The following is a 19,647-nucleotide window of genomic DNA, read 5'->3' as shown; positions in this document are numbered from 1 at the left end:
TAAAGTTTCCAATTTTCTCCCATCCTTCTGATTTGGAATCACTAAGAAAAAAAGACTGCCTTGACCCGCTCCTTGGAAGAGACCATAGCAGGTCCTCCTCACTACCATACATAAGTCAGACTTCAGAAACTTGAATCTTGGATGCACATCTCCCAGTTAAAAAGACTTCAGACTCTTGGAATTGCATATCAGCTAGAGATCTAAAATTAAAACTGACTAGGGAGGTTACACCTCAGAAACAGATGGCATCTTGAGTAGACAGCTCTCCCGAGTTCATAGATCAAGATCTTCATCTCCAGCACAAAAACTTTATGCTTTTTGCTTTTTTGCTACTTGCTTTTTCTCTCTATTAATGCACAGGAGGACAGTGCTCCTTAATTCTGGCAGCTCTCACTGAATGTACCCAGTAGGGCCATAGCTGTACAGTAAAAGTCCCTTGACTTTCCTGCTAAGGTGGTTTTAGAGAATAGAATTGCTTTAGATTACTTACTGGCTGAACAAAGAAGAGTCTGTGCCATAGCCAGTAACTCCTGCTGTACCTGAATCGATACTTGTGGTCTCGTAGCAAATACAAGAAATGGATAAATACGCTGCTGGGCTAAAATAGGCTGCTGCCCTTTTAGGTACATTTTTTAAAATTTGTTTGATACCAGCTGGTATGGTTCATGGATGCCCTGGCTAATGAGTATACTTGTCTCTTGGTGTTACCCTCCTAATAGTTAACCATTGTTTGTAGTCTCCCTTGTGTGGTCTCACTGCCCTCAGAGAAACAGAAACAAGGTGAACAATGAGAGGAACACGAAGACAATTCTTCCGTGGATCTGATGTCATTCCCTATGAGTATCATAGTGAGACAAGAGCAACTTAGTATTGATGGTGACTGAGATTCACGCCAATAGCAGGTGTTTGGTCAACCTCTTGTGTATAAGAGGATGACCCAAATGGGGGAATTACTAAATTAATTAAACAAGGAGGCCATTAAACTGATGTGGCTCTAATGCTGGGGCAGCCTTTGTAAGCCGTATAACCCCAAATCTAAGGCCCTATGCGCCTAATGGGTATGAAGTCAAAGCACTGAGGGCAGCCATTCACTAATAGCCAGTCAATAATTTCCTGACTTTGTCTCCGCCTGTTCTCTATACAAGTCTCTCTCCCCGCGCTCCTGTTGGTGGAGCACTCCTAACCACTTCTAGCTTGGTGCTGCTTGATTCCAATCAATTTTTTTTCTCAAATACTGTAAGATGATGACATTCATCCTGTACACTGGAGTAAATGAATGAGGCTAGTGTCGTCGGGGATGGTCACCTAGAAGCCTAGGCCCTACCTGGCTGTCCTGAGGGCTGAGGGAGCCATGTATCAGCCTCCTGTAATGCATGCCCGGTACATCAGGGCCAGCTCTACACCCCAGGAAACATAGAAGAGTGTATTATTCTGATGTTATGATGAGCATATCTTTCTTTTTAAAAAAAATGCTTCTCTGTGTGTGTGTGTGTGTGTAACCTAGTCCTTACACTGATTTTGTAGGACCTTATAATTGTGAAACCCCTCCTTAGTGGAAATACAAATGTTTTTCTTGACCCCTTTCTGATCCTACCTGTTCTCTATGAAATATGCTCAACCTGATTCCAAAAGTTTGATTTATTTGATTTTTCTTACCAGGAGTCATTCACTCAACAGTTATTACCTGAGTTCTTTTATGTACCAGGTACTTAGCTAAACACTGGGGATAGAGAAATGGTAAAGGCAGTTTCTGAGTCTAAAGCGTTTAGACTTTAGACTCACTAAACTGGAGGGAAACCCAGGAATGGTCAGAGAAAGCAAGAAGCGCTTAATTCCGTGGCCTTTGACTTGGGGCAAGTGGGAAGACTTCCCAGTAGCAGTGACATTTGAGGTGTAGCTTGAAGTTAGGAGTGAAGGCTTGACATTTCAGTCAGGAAACAGATCATTGGATAAGAGACAGAAACCTGTGGTTCTAGGAAGTAGGGGAGCTTGTTAGTGTGTCTGGAACGCCAGTTTCATGCAGCACCTAGAAGAGTGACAGAGGATGAGGGTGGAAATGAAGGTACAGTTAGGTTTGGGGGAATTTTGCCTGCTGCACAGAAAGGCTAGGACTTTTTATGCAGGAGACTGACATCTGCAGACAGTTTTTTTTTTTTTTTAAAGATTTTATTTATTTATTTATTTATTTATTTATTTATTTATTTATTTATTTATTTGAAATAGAGCAAGAGAGCACAAGCAGGGCAGATGGGCAGAGGTGTAGGGAGAGGTGGAGCCTGACGCAGGGCTCCATCCCAGGACTCTGGGATCATGACCTGAGCCGAAGGCAGATGCTTCACCGACTGAGCCACCCAGGCGCCCCTGCAGATAGTTCTTTAAAACATGGCTCTGACATCAATGTGGAGAATGGTTGGGTGGGGAGGTCATTAGGAGATTGTTGCAATCTTGAAAACAGAAGTGAGGAGGGCTTGACCTAGGGTCAGGGTGGTGGGGGTGGATGAAAGAATGCAGTGGTGATAGAATCCATAGCAACAGCTGCAAGAACACAAGGCTAGTCAGTCTGGGCAACTAAGTAAGTGATGAAATCATTAACAAAACAAGGAGAAAGACTCAACCCCCACCATTTTAGCTCTTCAAATCCAACCCCTCCTTTTAGACATAACTCAGGGGCCCATTCCTATACAAGCCTTCTTGCATCCTTGTTTCCTTAGGGACTACTCTCTTCCCAGAATAGATATTCTGGGAGTCAGCAGTGGACAGTTTGCTGCAAGCAGGAGGCTGTTATTTCATATGTGTTAGGTCTGTTTCCTGAAGTAGACTGCAGGACTGTCATTCACAAGCCCCACGTCTCATACCTCCCTGATACTCATCCCATCTGCTAGTGTACAGTGTCAAGCATTTACTGGGTATTGTCTACAACAGGCAGCAGGACCTAGTGCGGTGCTTGCAAATGAAATCTTAAATACAAAGTAGATAGGAAATGTAGACTGAACATAATAATAATTAAAAAAATCCAAAAACATAGAATTCCCCTGGGAAGCCAAAAAAAAAAAAGGAAATGTAGCCTGTCTGATTCATACAGGGACGAAGGCCCAGAATCCAGGATCCATGGTTCCCTCCTGTCTAGGGCTCTATGAAACAGTTTGAAAACTTTTGGCTTAGTGGACTGGCCATGGGTTTGGGGGTCAGAACTGAGTTCTAATCCCTGCTCTGTCTCTTAGCCTAGTTGCAACAGAATAGACAAATGGGGAAACTGCTCTGAGCCTCACTTTCCCCCCGGTAAAACAAGGATAATTATACTTCCAATGTAGGCTTATTGTGAGGACCAAGTAAGGCAATGCATGCAAAAATCTGTGGCACCTATTAAGTGCTCACTAGGTCATAGTTGTTGGTAAGAATATTAATAAGACATTTGCTAGCTGATGGAGTAATTGAGCCTCATTGAATTGGTACTTGTTCAGTCTAAATAAATCTACCCTTGTTCAAGGTAGGAAAAGCCAGGATTGGGGTGAAGTTATAGGGGAGTTTGGGATTCCAAGGGGACCCAATCTTGTCTTACGCTGCACTCCATCCACTCCATAAACCCACAATCGCCTACCTTTGCATGAGGGTCTATCAATATTTAATGTGTGGGTGTCAGTTGCTGTAAACTGAGCATACCCCAGCACCAACTTGAATTAATTATATGCAAGAGGAGAGAAAATAAAATGCCTTTTCCTCAGAGCCCCAAATTTTACTGGCTACACTGAAGCCTGGAAACCACAGGGTGAAATTTCTACTGATGGAGGACCCTGAGAAGAAGCTGAACCAGAAGAGTGACGGCAAACCACGGAAAGTACGATTTAAAATCTCTTCCTCCTACAGTGGCAGAGTGTTGAAGCAGGTCTTTGAGGATGGGCAGGAATTAGAGTCACCAAAGGAGGAATACCCTCACAGTTTTCTCCAAGAGTCCCTTGAACCAATGGATGGTGTTTATGGGTCTGGGGAAGCCCCCAAGCCCCGACCATACTCCCCTAAGCTGACTGCTCAAAGGATCAGCGTGTTTAGAGAGGGCAATGCCTACACTTTGGCGGGCAGCCAGGCTTTCTTCAATGATTACAAGGCGAATGACCATAAGGTTGGTATTGTGCATGGTGTATAAACTTTAAGGACTAAAATGTATATAGGAAAGCACCTGACTGATTCAAATTTGTATCTTGCTCATGCTCCAGTACCAACCAGAGTTGTAGGTGCACCAAATGAGAAGCTGCTATCGGAATAATATTTCTGGGACAAAATAACATGCTTGCTGACTGCTTATTGGAAAGTGCAATAAGCCTGTATAGTATTCAGTCCCATCCAGGATAGTAAATTGTAATTGGGTCATTGGCTGGGTTATCTTGTAAATAAATTAAATAGAGATGCAGTGGTTTTCAGCTTGCGAGACTGCCGTTTTAGAAAATTATGCGACAACTGGTTGTTTTGTTGCCTGAAAGAGCTGAGTGTTTGAAGGTGCTCATTTCACTCCAGCCAGTTTTTCAGCTTGTGGTTTATCCATGTCTTGTTTTATTTCCTATCTCCCTCCTGCTGCTTGCTTTTAAAAAGTGTTTGTTTCTTTATTTATTTTGCCTTTCCATTGCTCATTAGCATGAACCCTGAGTGGTTGGAGTCCTGGGAAGAAATGGCGAAAAGCATGTCAACCAGAGGAAATGTTACTTGGGGAAGAGGTCTGAGCTAACAGTTCAATTGAAACGTGTATTTTATCTGTTAATTTCAATTATCTTTCCCAGTACCATGGATAATCAAAAGCCCCTGCATGATTTTCTTTTAAGCTGGAAGAACTTGGAAAATATTCACTGATTTCTAAAAATGAAAGGGAGATGTGTATATGTCTGCCACTGGGACTTTTTTCCTTAAGATTAAATGCAATTATATAATGTGCTATTAATGTACTATTAATGAATAGTACACCAGGATATGCTCTCATCTTTAAAGTGTGAAATTCAGATAATTACTCTCTAATCATTTTTATTGTTAGTTGCCTAAGGGAACAGATAATTCATCTATGGCAGACAAATGCATTGGCCTTTCTGGCACTGGTAAAAGTGTAATTACAGGAGTCCACATTTATCAGAGATAATACCAGGTTTCTTTTTGATAATAAAGGGGGCTGGAGTGAACAACCCCTTGTGTTAGTGGAGTGGCTTATGCATTACAGAGTAGTTTCACGTAATTTCTCCTTGGGTCTTTACCACAGCCTTGAGGAGAAAGGCAAAATACGGTCATTCCCATTTTGCAGATGAGGAAAACTGAGTGCCAAGTTGTTAAGGGGTCCACCCAGTATTAGAGAGTCATTAGGTGCAAAGTCAGAATAAGAACCCAGGTGTTCTGATTCCTCATGCTTTTGGTCGTGTGGAATGTTCCTTTTTATTCTCTAAAATTATTCTTTTTATTCCAGTTCCATTCTCACCATTACTACTAATGATGATGTTAATAGTAATAGTTACCATTACCGAGTGCTTATTATATCCTAGGTTCTTGGCTATGTCTTGTACTTACATATCTCTTTTAAACTAAATCTTACTTGTAGGTTTAGACTTTAAAAAGTTGTAGTTTCTACAGACCTTTTACAAGGCCATGGTAGATAATTTGACCACTGGACCATCACAAGTCATGTGTCAAACTTGGCACTTATGTAAATGTGTATGATTTGGACTTACACAACCAGATAATTGAGTCTTCATAGCAGCACCACAACGCTGGTTTAAACACAGTACTCTGGAGACCATTTTCAGAGTTTGATTCCTGCTTGATCGGGTTTCCTGCTTGATCCAGTTATCCTTGTTTTCTTTGTTGCCTGATCCAAATGCTGCCTCCCAATCTTAGCCAGCCTCTGGTTGAGAGAGGGGTCAGGATGGATTCCTGCAGCTCCGCCCACTGAAACAGGTTGTCAGTGTGGTATTTATGAAACATAAGGAAACGAGAACTGGAAAGCCATGGTTTTTCAATAGCGAATCCAACTATAAAATAAACCCTAGTAAATTCTGATTATGAAGCAACACTGGGTAGCAGTTAAGCACAACAATTACAGTAAAGGCTCTGAATTTGAGCAGGTATTTGTACACCAGTGTTCATAGCAGCTTTTTCACTGTTGCTCACAAGTGGAAACAACCCAAATGTCCCTCAGTAGATGAATGGACGAATAAAATGTATATACACACAGTCGAATATTACTCAGCCTTAAAAAGGAAGGCTCTTCTGACACATGCTACAAGATGGATGAAACTTGAAGACATTATGCTAAGTGAAATAAACCAGTCATAAAGAGAGAATTATATGGTTCCATCTATGTGAAGCGCCTAGAATAGTCAGATTTATAGAGACAGAAAATGCAGCCGTGGTTGCCAGGGGCTGGGGGAGGGGAGAAGTGGGAGCTTACTGGGGATACAGTTTCATTTTGAGAAGATGAAGTTCAGGGGATGACTGGTAGTAATGGCTACACAGTAGTGTGAACGTACTAATACCACTGACCTGTAAACTTAGAAATGGTTAAAGTGGTAAATTTTATGTACTGTATATTTTACCACCACAAAAATAATCATTAAAAAAAAAAAAAGCAAGGGTGGGCGCCTGGGTGGCTCAGTCAGTTAAACGTCTCCTTTGGCTCAGGTCACCATCTCAGGTTCCTGGGATTGAGTTCCTCATCAGGCTCCCTGCTCAGCGGGGAGTGTGCTTCCCTTGCTCCTTCTGCCCCCCCCCCCCCGTGCTCTCTCTTTCTGTCTCTCCCAAATAAATAAATAAAATCTTAAAAAAAAAAAAAAGGCAGGGGCTATGATGTCTGTTAAACCTGGGCTTGCTGTCCACTCTACCTACTTAACTGTGGGAGCTTGAGCAGACCACTTAATCTTGCCTTGCTTCAATGTCGTCCTCTAGGAGATGAGAATAATAAAAGTATCTACCTATGAAGATTGTTGTGGTGATTAAAAAAAGAGTATACGTACGAAATACTTAACATTGTGCCTGGAACATTGGATGTGCTTAGCAAATATTCCCTACCATTGTGATAACAACCAGGTTCTCATCAAAGAAATATTGAGTCTTTTAAAAAAAATTGTATATGATAGAGAAAGTGGTTATAAACAAATAAATATTTTAAAGAATTGAAACCATTTGAAGTTTATAAGGTTCATTTAAAAAAATGGAAGGGAAGGAAGGGACGTGGCATTTACTGAACATGTATTTTGTACGTAGGTCATTTCATCTTCACAGTAATTCTTTGAGAATTTTACAAATTGGACAAACAAGCGCATGGGGTTTGGGAACTTGCAAATCTTGCACAGAAAAATTGACCTAAGGCCTGCCTGCCTCCAAAGCCCTTTGCATTTCTAGGATTCAGGAAGGTGTCCCTGCATTTTAAGTGGAAAGGTTTCATGGTGCCTGAATAGCAGTCTCCAGGCATGTGGCCACTTATGAAGCTCAGTCACCCAAGATGTCATTCTGGGCACTATGGAAGGAAACACAAAAATTCCTGGCTTTGTCCTGGCCCTCTGTAATGTAAGAGTGGGTGTTCCTCATGGGCAATTCGGTGTCACCAGATAACGTGAACTTTAGTTACACCTGAAGGGTTTCCCTTAGACACAAGGAAGAACTTGGCTGTCAGGGTGAATGAAACATAAACACATCTTACAGGTGATTTGGGACCCTCCTTCTTTCAAGTACATTAAAAATAAATGTAGTATCTTGGGTGTCTCAGATATAGACCAGCTTAGAGGCAGGAGGTTGGACCAGATGACCACAGATTTTTTTTTTCTTTTTTTTTTTTAAGATTTTATTTATTTATTTGACAGAGAGAGACGCAGCGAGAGAGGGAACACAAGCGGGGAGTGGGAGAGGGAGAAGCAGGCTTCCTGCTGAGCAGGGAGCCCGATGCGGGGCTTGATCCCAGGACCCTGGGATCATGACCCGAGCCGAAGGCAGATGCTTAACGACCGAGCCACCCAGGTGCCTCCCCCCCCCCTTTTTTTTAGTAGATTAAGAGTTTCACCTTGAAAAAACCAGTTTTACATGTGAAAAAAAGCTCCCTAGTAACTAAACCTCTTTGGCTATTAGTGGAAGTAGAAATGGAACCTTCTAAAAGTGCCACCATCTTTATCTTCTGATGTTCAGAAACTGATAGTCCAGAGTGTGAAACAGGAACCCAGTGTGCATCAAACAATAGGAAATGGAAGCTGCCACATGATCCCTTGAAGAGAGGGAGAAAAAACAGGGCCAAGTAGGAAGCCCGTGGCTTCATAAATAATGATAGAAAACTCTGTGTTTCAAGGAAGGGGATCCCAGTACTGAAGTCCTGTTTAAGCCAGGTTGTGACTGAATGTGTTATGGCTATAAATAGGAGACTGCTTGATTGTGGCATCCCAATAAATTTGGTTTCTACACTTCTATAAATGCAGGGCGGAATATTTGGTGCTGAGGTACTTAGCTGTGTAGCATGATTGTGCATGCAGTACTAATGAACAGCTTTTAATACCAGCCACAGTAACAATACCCACCCCTGCATAGTATCTTTAGCTTTGAAAACCCTGTTTAATATATTCTTCATTGCACCTCCACCCCTAGAAATCGATATAATTAGCCTCAGGGAGGAGCATCGAAATCTTCCCCCACAGGAACATTGCCCAGCCAGCACCAGCACAGAAGCCAGCCGAGCGTTGGGGCAGGGCCCTGAGACCTGGGCTCCTAAGCATTAACTGCTACATTGCTGGGTTTGGGGGCGGTAGAGGCTCCCTGAAGAGAGCGGGGGGTGACAGGAGGGCACTCAGGAGTCTCAGGACAGCACCTGCTTACCAGCCAGTATCCAAGTATTCCTGTTTTTTTGTTTTGTTTTCTTGAGAGAGAGTGAGAGAGCGTGTGTGCGCAAGTGTGTGAATGGGGGGGGGTGCAGAGGGAAGGGGAAAGAGGATCTTGAGCAGACTCCAGGTTGGGCGCAGAGTCCGACTCGGGCTTCGATCTTAGGACCCTGAGATCATGACCTGAGCAGAAATCAAGAGTCGGACGCTCAACCAACTGAGCCTCCCAGGTGCCCCACGTATTCCTGTTTCAATAATGATTTTGTCAGTGGTGATGCCCACCAGTTAGATGTCACCCCATTTGCAAATGAGCAAACTGAGGTTCTAAGAGGCCAAATGACTCTCCTATATCTTACAGTTGGTGAACAGCAGAATTAAGATTGGTGTTGTTTGTTGCCAAGCTATCCTATCTCTGGGTTCTTAGTTAAGTAATCCCTAAACATTTACTCTCCCATGCTTCTCTGCTGCATTGTTGTATTGTGTAAATTATTCCTCAGCAAATTATCAAGTAATACATGATAAATCCACATAAAGGAACATAAGCTGTTGGTAATGATGCTACTGAAGTATATTTATTGACATAAAAAGATTTATATATTGTACAAATAATAAAAAAACATTACATATATAAGATATTACATATATGTAAGATCACTACTTATATATATATATATATGATCATTATATACATAATGATCTTACAGGTTTTTTGGAGGGAAAATACTTGTGAATAGTGCAGTGTAGGTGTTAAGAATATGGGCTTTAGAGTTAGACGGACTGGGGTTCGAATCCCAGCCACAGACCCTGACCAACGGTAACCTTAGGAGGCTCTTGACCCCACTGTGACTCAGTCTCCTCATCTGTAAAAATGTAGAAATCATAGCATCCACCTCAAGGGATGTTTGAGGGGAAAGTGAGGTAATGTTTGTAAAATGCTTAGCATGATGTCTGACACAAAATAAATGCTATCCACTATAATAAAATAATGATAATAATTCAGTAAATTTTATATACTATTATTTATGCATAAAAATTTTGGAGAGCTATTTATTTTTTTAAGCATTCTTCTGTGTTTATAAAACACTCACTGTGCCCAGCTCTGCATCAGCTACTGTGGTATGCAGTGGGAGTAGAAGCTTTGGCCCTGGCCATGCAGAGTCTTACACCCCAGTGATAGGATTAGTTCAGCTTTGGTTGGTTACCATCAACAGGGAGAAGGAAGCTGGTTTTCAGGGTTTTTAGGGAGAGCGAACAAACCAGGGAGTGAATTTTAGCTTTGGGATCTGTTGGAATCCTACGGGCTAGACAGTTACAAGTTCTTTCTCTCCTATTTCCTGGGATGTTGAACAGGTTCTGCAGCCCTGTATGTGGTGATTGCTGGTAGGTCGCCATACTCATTCTTCATTTCTCTAGTCCCCACCTATTATAGATTTTGGAAAGATCATCATCTACACGAATAACTTGAAAATCATTCGAACCCCAATGGACAAGAGAGACTTCATGAGGAAAATTCTCCAGAAGGAAGAGGAGGCTGAGGAAGAGTCTCTGATGAGCAAAGAGGAAATCTATGGAGACCGTGACCAGTACGATGGGCATTTGCCAGACGTGGAAAGCACATTTCCTCATAACCAGTACCCACAGGTGTGTCAGAATGGCTCACTGTCCTTGGGGCTGGCCCTACAGCAGTGGGCTCCAAATGGTTTTGATTGTGCACTACTTAAGTGAAAACTTGAATATAAATACTTAAGATGTTTAACTGTTAAAAATGTTAAGGAATTTTAAGTGTATTAGATTTTAATGGTATGTGATTAGCAATAATAATTATGTCTATATTTCAAATATGCATAATTTTAATTGTTTTTGGTGACTTCTTCTGAGATCTGATTAGGTATTTATTGTTTTCACTCTGCATTGTGGCATAGAACAGCTTATTCCAGAGATGGGAAAAATCAGCTCTGTTCTTTTTCTTATGGGTTTGCTTGTTCTTCTGTTATTGGGGTTATCTTCAATCCAGTTTCCTTAAAGAATCTTATCAAGCCACGTGTCTGGGTTTTGTAGAGATTAGTTAGTTAAAACTAAGCACTATTCTCTGTACATCCGCTGGACCAGGGACAAGTGAACCTCCGTATGCTGCAGTATGATCAAAGTGAATGAATGAGCTGGGACACCACTGTCACTGTACGTGCAGCGAAGTCACTTTCCATCATGCTTACTCCAGGATCCCTTGGGTACTGTATTTGTCTGCTTACTGCCTGACCTAGCGAAGGGGCCAGGAGCTAATTTATTAAAAATTAGCATAATAATTTCTTTTGAAAATATGGTTGAAGCTTAATTTCTTGCCTTTTTAAGATAAAAAGTAAATAGAAATACTTAGAATGATTTTCTGCCCATACCTCTTGGAGGTGCGGACTCCTCACCTTGGAAACCGTTGCTCAGACATGCTCAGATATAGGGGTAGAGTGATGATGTTCATTAGATCACAGTGTGGGATTGGCAGTGGGAAAAGCAATTTTGATGGATTTAAGCTAAGAGGGTAAAAGCTTGGATAGCAGCAGAAATGAATTTTCTCTCTCTTTAGTTTCCATCTCTTGGGAGTTGCAACTTTACTGTGGGACTCTCTCTCATCTCCTCTGGGTTGGTGTGACAAAATGGGCCAGGGACTTCCTCATACGTGAGTGATGTCCCTACCCTCGTAGGATTTAGAGGACAGGAACAAGAAGGTGATGACCAGACTCTAGCAAAAGACTCTTATTAAAGTTCTGCTCACAAGGACTCCTATCTCTTTCCAACCTGATCTCACACTTGATATTTTTGAAATGCAAATATGATCACGTCACCCCATCATCACTCTTTTCCCTGACCACAAACTTCAGTGACCTCTCATTGCTTGGAATAAAACAGTAGATAGCCTGGCCACTGTTCACCTGTTTAACCTCCTCTTACACATCTCTCTTCATTCTCTGTCCCAGACACACTGCCCATCTAGCTACCACTCATATGCTCTTTGCTCTATCCTGCCAGAGGCACCTTCCCTGTGCCTGGAATGTTCTCCAGATTCCCCACTGCCTTGCCCTTAGTACCTGAAATCTCAGTGGAGACATCACTTCTTCGGAGGGGCCTCCCCTCACTTCTAGGAGGATGAAATAACCAAGGGTGGACCCCTCAGAGCACCTCACACCCCTCCTCAGTTGCAATCTTATATTTCCCTGTGTAAATATTTGGTTAATGTTTACCGTCACCCGCTAGAATTTCTCTCCATGAGGGCAGGGGCCATATTTATGTTGGGTGTAGCATAGTAGTTCCCATGTCAAAAAAATGAAAAATAAAAATAAAAAATAGAGCCTGGCACAGAGTAGGTGTGCAGTAGATACCAGTTAAATGTTCGTGGAAAGAGTACTGGAATTTGGGACCAGAGAGCCTGCTGATAAGTACTATCTTACCTCTTGCCTTTTATATAGCACTGTTCAGAACCTAGCAGAGCTGCAGGTGGACTACTAATCATTGTGATCCAAAGCATTTCCTTTCCACTTTAAAATTCATTAATTCCATTCTTTTTCATACCATTTGGTAATTTGTAGGAGCATATATTTTCAGAAGAGAGCCAGACATGATAAAATGCAGGTCACGCTGCAGGCCTGAATAAAAAGGCAGCGACAGGCCTGACATGACAATTATCTTTAAATTCAATTTGGAGAGATCCATGTGTTTTTGCTCTACTACCATAAACTAGGACAGAGGCGTGCAGCAGAAAGTTGCCGTGAAAGGTTATACTTCACTTGCCTGTCTTTTAAACTCTGTTTTAAATTGCTATTTGTTTGCCAAGTCCCTCGTGCAGTAAATGCCCAGACAGGTTTTATTCTAAAAAAGAGGGTCAGGGAACATCAAGGAGCCCCTTCTGACCAGGAGACTCTTTGTTGTGTCAGATGGAACAGGGAAGCAGTGGGAACCTTGATGAAAGAGTGGGCCGAGGCTAAAAGCCAGACCATGCTGACCCTCTGTATTAACTATAAAAGAAAAGGAGAGGAATAATTGAATTGAGCCACAGTGAAATAGGGAAGGGGAAAAATCTGGCCGTATGTTCAGTGGATCTGAGAATGTAAGTCATCTGGGCTTCTTTATGCTTTATAAAGATCTTGCCTTTGAAATAATAGTAATAATAATAATAAGAGCTGCCATTTATTGAGGGCCCATAATCACCGGGCACCATGCCCAGTGCTTTCCATGCATTAGTCTCTTTTATTCTCACAAGGACTCTCTAAGGGTGGTATTGTTAGCAGTCTTCTTCTGTATCTGGGGAAACCAAGGCACAGAGAAGTTAAGTAACTTGCCAGAGGTCATCAGAGCCAGTGGTCAAACCCCAGTCCACCTGACTACCAACCTTATAATCTTAACCCGCTTGCTGAGCAGCCTCCAGATTGGTGCTTGTTGGCTACTTCAGGGCTACCCAAGCCTTTGAGTCTGCAGTGAAAGCTGAGGCCCCTTTCCTTGCTTGTGCAACTAGTAAGAGGTGGTTTGGGTAGATCTGTTGGTTCTAGAACCTCAGCTGTGCAGTACAACTATGTTCTAAGTCCTCTTACCGAATATTTTCTCAGAAGAATTTAAAAATGCTGAGAATGAAAGACAGAAGCTTACATCTCGCATGCCGTGTACAGAGTAGAGGCTCAGTAACACTTGATTTAATGAATCATTAAATGATTCAATGAGTGTGCTGAGGGCTCAAGTGGTTGGAAGGAGGGTGGTAACTCAGAGTAATAGTGGAAACTCCAGTCAAGCTCTAATACTGCATTGTATAACCACGTGACATTAGAGAAAATTTGATTGATGATTTGTTTTTGTTCCCTGCAGCAGGCTCGCCAGGTCATTTCATTAATCTTTTTTTTTTTAATTTTATTATGTTATGTTAATCACCATACATTACATCATTAGTTTTTGATGTAGTGTTCCATGATTCATTGTTTGCGTATAACACCCAGTGCTCTATTCGATATGTGCCCTCTTTAATACCCATCACCAGGCCAACCCATCCCCCCCAGCCCCCTCCCCTCTAGAACCCTCAGTTCGTATCTCAGAGTCCGTAGTCTCTCATGATTCATCTCCCCCTCCGATTCCCCCCCTTCATTTTTCCCTTCCTGCTATCTTCTTCTTTTTTTTTTTTTTAAACAGATAATATATTATTTGTTTCAGAGGTACAGGTCTGTGATTCAACAGTCTCACACAATTCACGGCACTCACCATAGCACATACCCTCCCCAATGTCTATCACACAGCCACCCCATCCCTCCCACCCCACCCCCCACTCCAGCAACCCTCAGTTTGTTTCCTGAGATTAAGAATTCCTCATATCAGTGAGATCATATGATACATGTCTTTCTCTGATCGACTTATTTCGCTTAGCATAATACCCTCCAGTTCCATCCACGTCGTTGCAAATGGCAAGCTTTCATTCCTTTTGATGGCTGCATAATATTCCTGTGTGTGTGTGTGTGTGTGTGTGTGTGTGTGTGTGTGTATACATGTATACCCCATCTTCTTTATCCATTCATCTGTCGATGGACATCGTGGCTCTTTCCATAGTTTGGCTATTGTGGACATTGCTGCTATAAACATCGGGGTGCACGTACCCCTTCGGATCCCTACATTTGTATCTTTGGGTTAAATACCCAGTAGTGCAATTGCTGGGTCCTAGGGTAGCTCTATTTTCAACTTTTTGAGGAACCTCCATACTGTTTTCCAGAGTGGCTGCACCAGCTTGCATTCCCACCAACAGTGTAGGAGGGTTCCCCTTTCTCCGCATCCCCGCCAACATCTGTCATTTCCTGACTTGTTAATTTTAGCCATTCTGACTGGTGTGAGGTGGTACTGATGCCGAGCGGTGTTGAGCACTTTTTCATGTGTCTGTTGGCCATTTGGATGTCTTCTTTGGAAAAATGTCCATTTCTTCTGCCCATTTCTTGATTGGATCATTTGTTCTTTGGGTGTTGAGTTTGGTAAGTTCTTTATAGATTTTGGATACTAGCCCTTTAGCTGATATGTCATTTGCAAATATCTTCTCCCATTCTGTTGGTTGTCTTTTGGTTTTGTCGACTGTTTCTTTTGCTGTGCAAAAGCTTTTTATCCTGATGAAGTCCCAAGAGTTCATTTTTGCCCTTGCTTCCCTTGCCTTTGGCGATGTTTCTAGGAAGAAGTTGCTGTTATTGAGGTCAAAGAGGTTGCTGCCTGTGTTCTCCTTTAGGATTTTTTTTTTTTTAAAGATTTTATTTATTTGACAGAGAGAGATACAGCGAGAGAGGGAACACAAGCAGGGGGAGTGGGAGAGGGAGAAGCAGGATTCCCGCTGAGCAGGGAGCCCGATGAGGGGCTCGATCCCAGGACCCTGGGACCATGACCTGAGCCGAAGGCGGACGCTTAACGACTGAGCCACCCAGGCGCCCCTCTCCTTTAGGATTTTGATGGACTCCTGTCTCACATTTAGGTCTTTCAACCATTTTGAGTCTATTTTTGTGTGTGGTGTAAGGAAATGGTCCAGTTTCATTCTTCTGCGTGTGGCTGTCCAATTTTCCCAACACCATTTGTTGCAGAGACTGTCTTTTTCCATTGGACATTGTTTCCTGCTTTGTTGAAGATTAGTTGACCATAGAGTTGAGGGTCCATTTCTGGGCTCTGTTCTGTTCCATTGATCTATGTGTCTGTTTTTGTGCCAGTACCATACCACCTTGATGATGACAGCTTTGTAATAGAGCTTGAAGTCCGGAATTGTGATGCCACCAGCTTTGCTTTTCCTTTTCAACATTCCTCTGGCTATTCGGGGTCTTTTCTGGTTCCATACAAATTTTAGGATTATTTGTTCCATTTCTTTGAAAAAAGTGAATGGTATTTTATAGGGATTGCATTAAATGTGTAGATTGCTCTAGGTAGCATTGACATCTTCACAATATTTGCTCTTCCAATCCATGAGCATGGAACGTTTTTCCATTTCTTTGTGTCTTCCTCAATTTGTTTCATGAGTATTTTATAGTTTTCTGAGTACAGATTCTTTGCCTCTTTGGTTAGATTTATTACTAAGTATGGGGCACCTGGGTGGCTCAGTCGTTAAGCATCTGCCTTCGGCTCAGGTCATGGTACCAGTGTCCTGGGATCGAGGCCCACATTGGGCTCCCTGCTCAGTGGGAAGCCTGCTTCTCCCTCTCCCACTCCCCCTGCTTGTGTTTCCTCTCTCGCTATATCTCTCTCTGTCAAATAAATAAATAAAATCTTTAAAAAAATTTTTTTAAAAAAGGATTTATTCCTAGGTATTTTATGGTTTTGGGTGCAAATGTAAATGGGATCGACTCCTTAATTTCTCTTTCTTCTGTCTTGTTGTTGGTGTATAGGAATGCCACTGATTTCTGTGCATTGATTTTATATCCTGCCACTTGACTGAATTCCTGTATGAGTTCTAGCAGTTTTGGGGTGGAGTCTTTTGGGTTTTCCACATAAAGTATCATATCATCTGCAAAGAGTGAGAGTTTGACTTCTTCTTTGCCGATTCGGATGCCTTTTATTTCTTTCTTTTAATATCTGAACCTGGCGTTCTATGCAAATTAAGTTTTGGCTGACATGTATGGCATTATGGTAGGAATTTACTGTACTTCCTTTGGCAACATTAAAATCTCACTGGGATCCAGTACAAAATAAGAACATGTGGATTTGGCAGAAAGAATGGACCGTGACAATTTGCTTAAAGAATATTTTGGCAAATACGTTTCTTTTGAATGCTTTAAGGGAAGAAAACAAGTTTCCCCATTGTTAATATATTAAAATATGGCAGCAATCAATAAAATATTAACAAAAGGATACATAGACATCATTTAGGTTTTTGTCAGTTGGGTAATCAGTTCTGTTCCTTAAATCTAGAATAAATAAAATTTAATGCCTTCTTAGGCACTTTGTAGCACAATGGAACTACTTTCAGAACTTATGCCTCCCTTTTCAATATTATTTTTATTCTTAAGTTATAAAAGAAAGCTGTGTTAGCTGGGTGGAGCCACCCAGTGGACTCCAGTCCTCTTTTAGTTTCTAGAATTTAAGAATTGCTAGGGGTCTCCAGATATCGTCGTTTTGTTTATTCATCCAGCAGACATGTGAACGACAAATATTGTGTCAGTCACCGCACTTTAAGTCTTGGAAGTGATGGTTACAGGGACTAGCGCAGAGAGTTTCCTATGTGGTCAGCAGAAGCTTTCAGTAGATTATGAGACCTGCTGTGCTTGGGGCAGTACAGGCAGGTCAGGCCTCCTGGTTCAGAGGTGTAGGCACTGCTAAGCTGACATCTGAAACCCAATAGGAATTGACTGGGTTGGGGAGAACAGCCCACAAGGGCTCCGCCCTGAATCCATGCCAGAATTCGTGGGTATCTGGACTGGGATTGTGGTTGTGGGTGGAGAGAACTGGATGGATTTGAGAGATGTTTAGCAGGTAAAATAGACAGGACTTGGTGCTGGATCCACCTGTTATTGATATGGTACCACCCCTTATTTCTTGGAAGGTTTGTGGTCTATGCACAGTCTTTGCAGAATGCGAAGTTTGCCGGTTTCCTTGAGATGTTTTAGGGAGGGAGCATGGCAGTAGACGGGGCATTTTCTGCAGGATGCGAGTCGAGGACTAGTAAGTCCAGACTTACTAGCAAGGCTTGGAAGTGAATTAACTTTTATGGAGAACCTGTAATATGGCACATAATCTATTGTGGTCTTTTCACATACTCTCTCATTTAATATTCCAGCTACTCTGAATGGTGAGCATTACCAGTCCCATTTCACAGGTGAAGAAAATCAAAGATTTAGAGGTCAAGGGAAGTGTCCAAGGTGCATGATTGCTCTTCCAGGCCTTATCACAGTTCTCAAAGAAAAGAAAGGTAAAGTACCAGAATTCAGAGCTAAGCTTTGGAGGATTGTAACGTCGAGTCATCCATCCCCTCAGTCTGTCAGTCACACAAATACAGTCTTTCTTGAATGCCTGATGTTGGACAGCTACAAGGAGGGGCTGTGTGCATAGTCACGAGGAGCAGGAACTCGGCTGCTCATTCGCCTGGGATCAAAACCTGCCTCCTCTCTTCCAGGCTGTGTGACCATCGGCAAATAACTGAACTTCTCGGTCTCTCATTTTCCTGTCTGCAGCAGGGATGATAAAACGTGCACTGTCTCGCTGGGCTGTCATGTGGGTTAGATAGGTGAGTGTAGAGAAAGCTTAGAACCGCACCTGGCACCTACTAAGCATGCTACAGGGGTTCGCTGTTAGTATGTGGCCATGAGGAAGAGTAAGCTCTTGTCCTGGTGGAGCATACAGAAGTTACAGGTCAGATGGTGACAAGGGCGACGAGGAATGGAAAGGGACAGAATTCAAGGCAGGAGCTGCTGCCTTAGAGATTCCATCAGGGAAACCCTCTGATGAAAGAAACTCCAGTGAGTATTCTGTGCCTCTGGCCAGTTCCCCCACTGGCACTGTGGGAAGCATTTTGTCCTCTCACTCTGCCTCCGCCTTTTCAGGCAGCCCCGTGCTGCTTCAGCCTGTTTTGGAACCGTGGTCTGGAACTGCCGTCACTAAACTCTGACCTGTCTCTTGCAGGAAGGGGAGCTTCCCGAGGACAACTGCTTTCACTGCCGAGGGTCGGGCAGTGCCACCTGCTCTCTGTGCCACGGCAGCAAGTTCTCCATGCTGGCCAACAGATTTAAGGAATCCTATCGGGCCCTGCGCTGCCCTGCCTGCAATGAGAATGGCCTGCAGCCTTGCCAGATTTGCAATCAGTAGCTTGTGGCTTTGTACGTCCGCTGTGATCGCATCCTTCCTGAAGCTATTTCTAATAACCTGCCCCCTCCTTCTCTTCCCTCTCCCGGCAAGGAAGCCACAGTGGCTGTGACCACTTCCTCCACTGGCAAAACTCAGTCACTTGATGACATTTTGTAAGGCTAGGAGCATCTCCGTCTGGTTCTAAGTGGCAGAGGCATTTTTGAATTAGAGTCTGCTTTGAAACGGGTTCTAAAATTATCCTTCCAGGAACGTGTGCATGCATCTTACTTGACTTAGCTCAGTTTTTTCCCTGCACTACTGAGCAAATACATGTACATTTCAGGCAGCAGGTTTAAGTCATTTCTGGTTGGGAGTTATTTTGTAAAATTATGCAGTGAGAAAGGAATAAAAAAAAAGCAGGTTTCTGATGAACTGAATTCCTGTAGCTTATAATGCATTTCAAATCATTATTGGTCAGATTGAATTTTTAATTAAGCAGAAGAGGAAAGGGATGCCTGATGAGGAATGTACTCACAGGCCACCGAAAACAAAACAACATGTATGTGCTTCATGCTGAAGATAGGCAAGCTGAGAAGGCCTTTCTTTCCAAGTCCCCAGTCTCTCCTGTGTGATACGCTTGGGTAGTATTCATGCAGGCAGTGAGCAATACTACTTCTTAAGACCAGATGAGATAAGACATTTCTGCGTGCCTCTAAAACTACTGGGGTTATAAGCCAAGTCAAAGCTATTTATGATAAATTTGGTGCTTAAGTATGTGTGTGTGATACGACTTCTTCCAGCCCCTGAATTATTAGCAAATAAATAAATGTATTTTAAATCTAAGATACAGCCACAATCTCTTCAAAAAAAGATTGGATATTTTATAATTATCTATTGGAAACCTCGAAAAGAAAAACTAACGAAGGCAGATTTTTAAGAATTATCTTTCTACTGTCTGAGAATACACATGCTAAAGGTAATTCTTTTGTCTTAAAGTTGGTTATAAAATTAGAAAAATTCTTTTGTTAACTTTTGTAGCTCTAACACCCACTCCCTTTAC

At 42.4% G+C, this 19,647-nt stretch overlaps 1 protein-coding gene across 1 annotated transcript; it reads left to right on the top strand.

Moving 5' to 3' along the window:
• Nucleotides 1–3,781: 3,781 nt before the first annotated feature.
• On the top strand, nucleotides 3,782–18,626 carry GRXCR2 (glutaredoxin and cysteine rich domain containing 2). The gene is made up of 3 exons (XM_021702063.1): nucleotides 3,782–4,117; nucleotides 10,239–10,466; nucleotides 18,426–18,626. Exons 1-3 carry the CDS (start codon nucleotides 3,782–3,784, stop codon nucleotides 18,606–18,608), a joined length of 747 nt encoding a protein of 248 aa, XP_021557738.1. The 3' UTR covers nucleotides 18,609–18,626.
• The last annotated feature ends 1,021 nt before the right edge of the window (nucleotides 18,627–19,647 follow it).

The sequence above is a fragment of the Neomonachus schauinslandi genome, chromosome 7 (genome assembly GCF_002201575.2).
Source record: "Neomonachus schauinslandi chromosome 7, ASM220157v2, whole genome shotgun sequence".
In the NCBI taxonomy this organism is placed as follows: Eukaryota; Metazoa; Chordata; class Mammalia; order Carnivora; family Phocidae; genus Neomonachus; species Neomonachus schauinslandi.
This window is presented reverse-complemented; position numbering and strand designations above follow the sequence as displayed.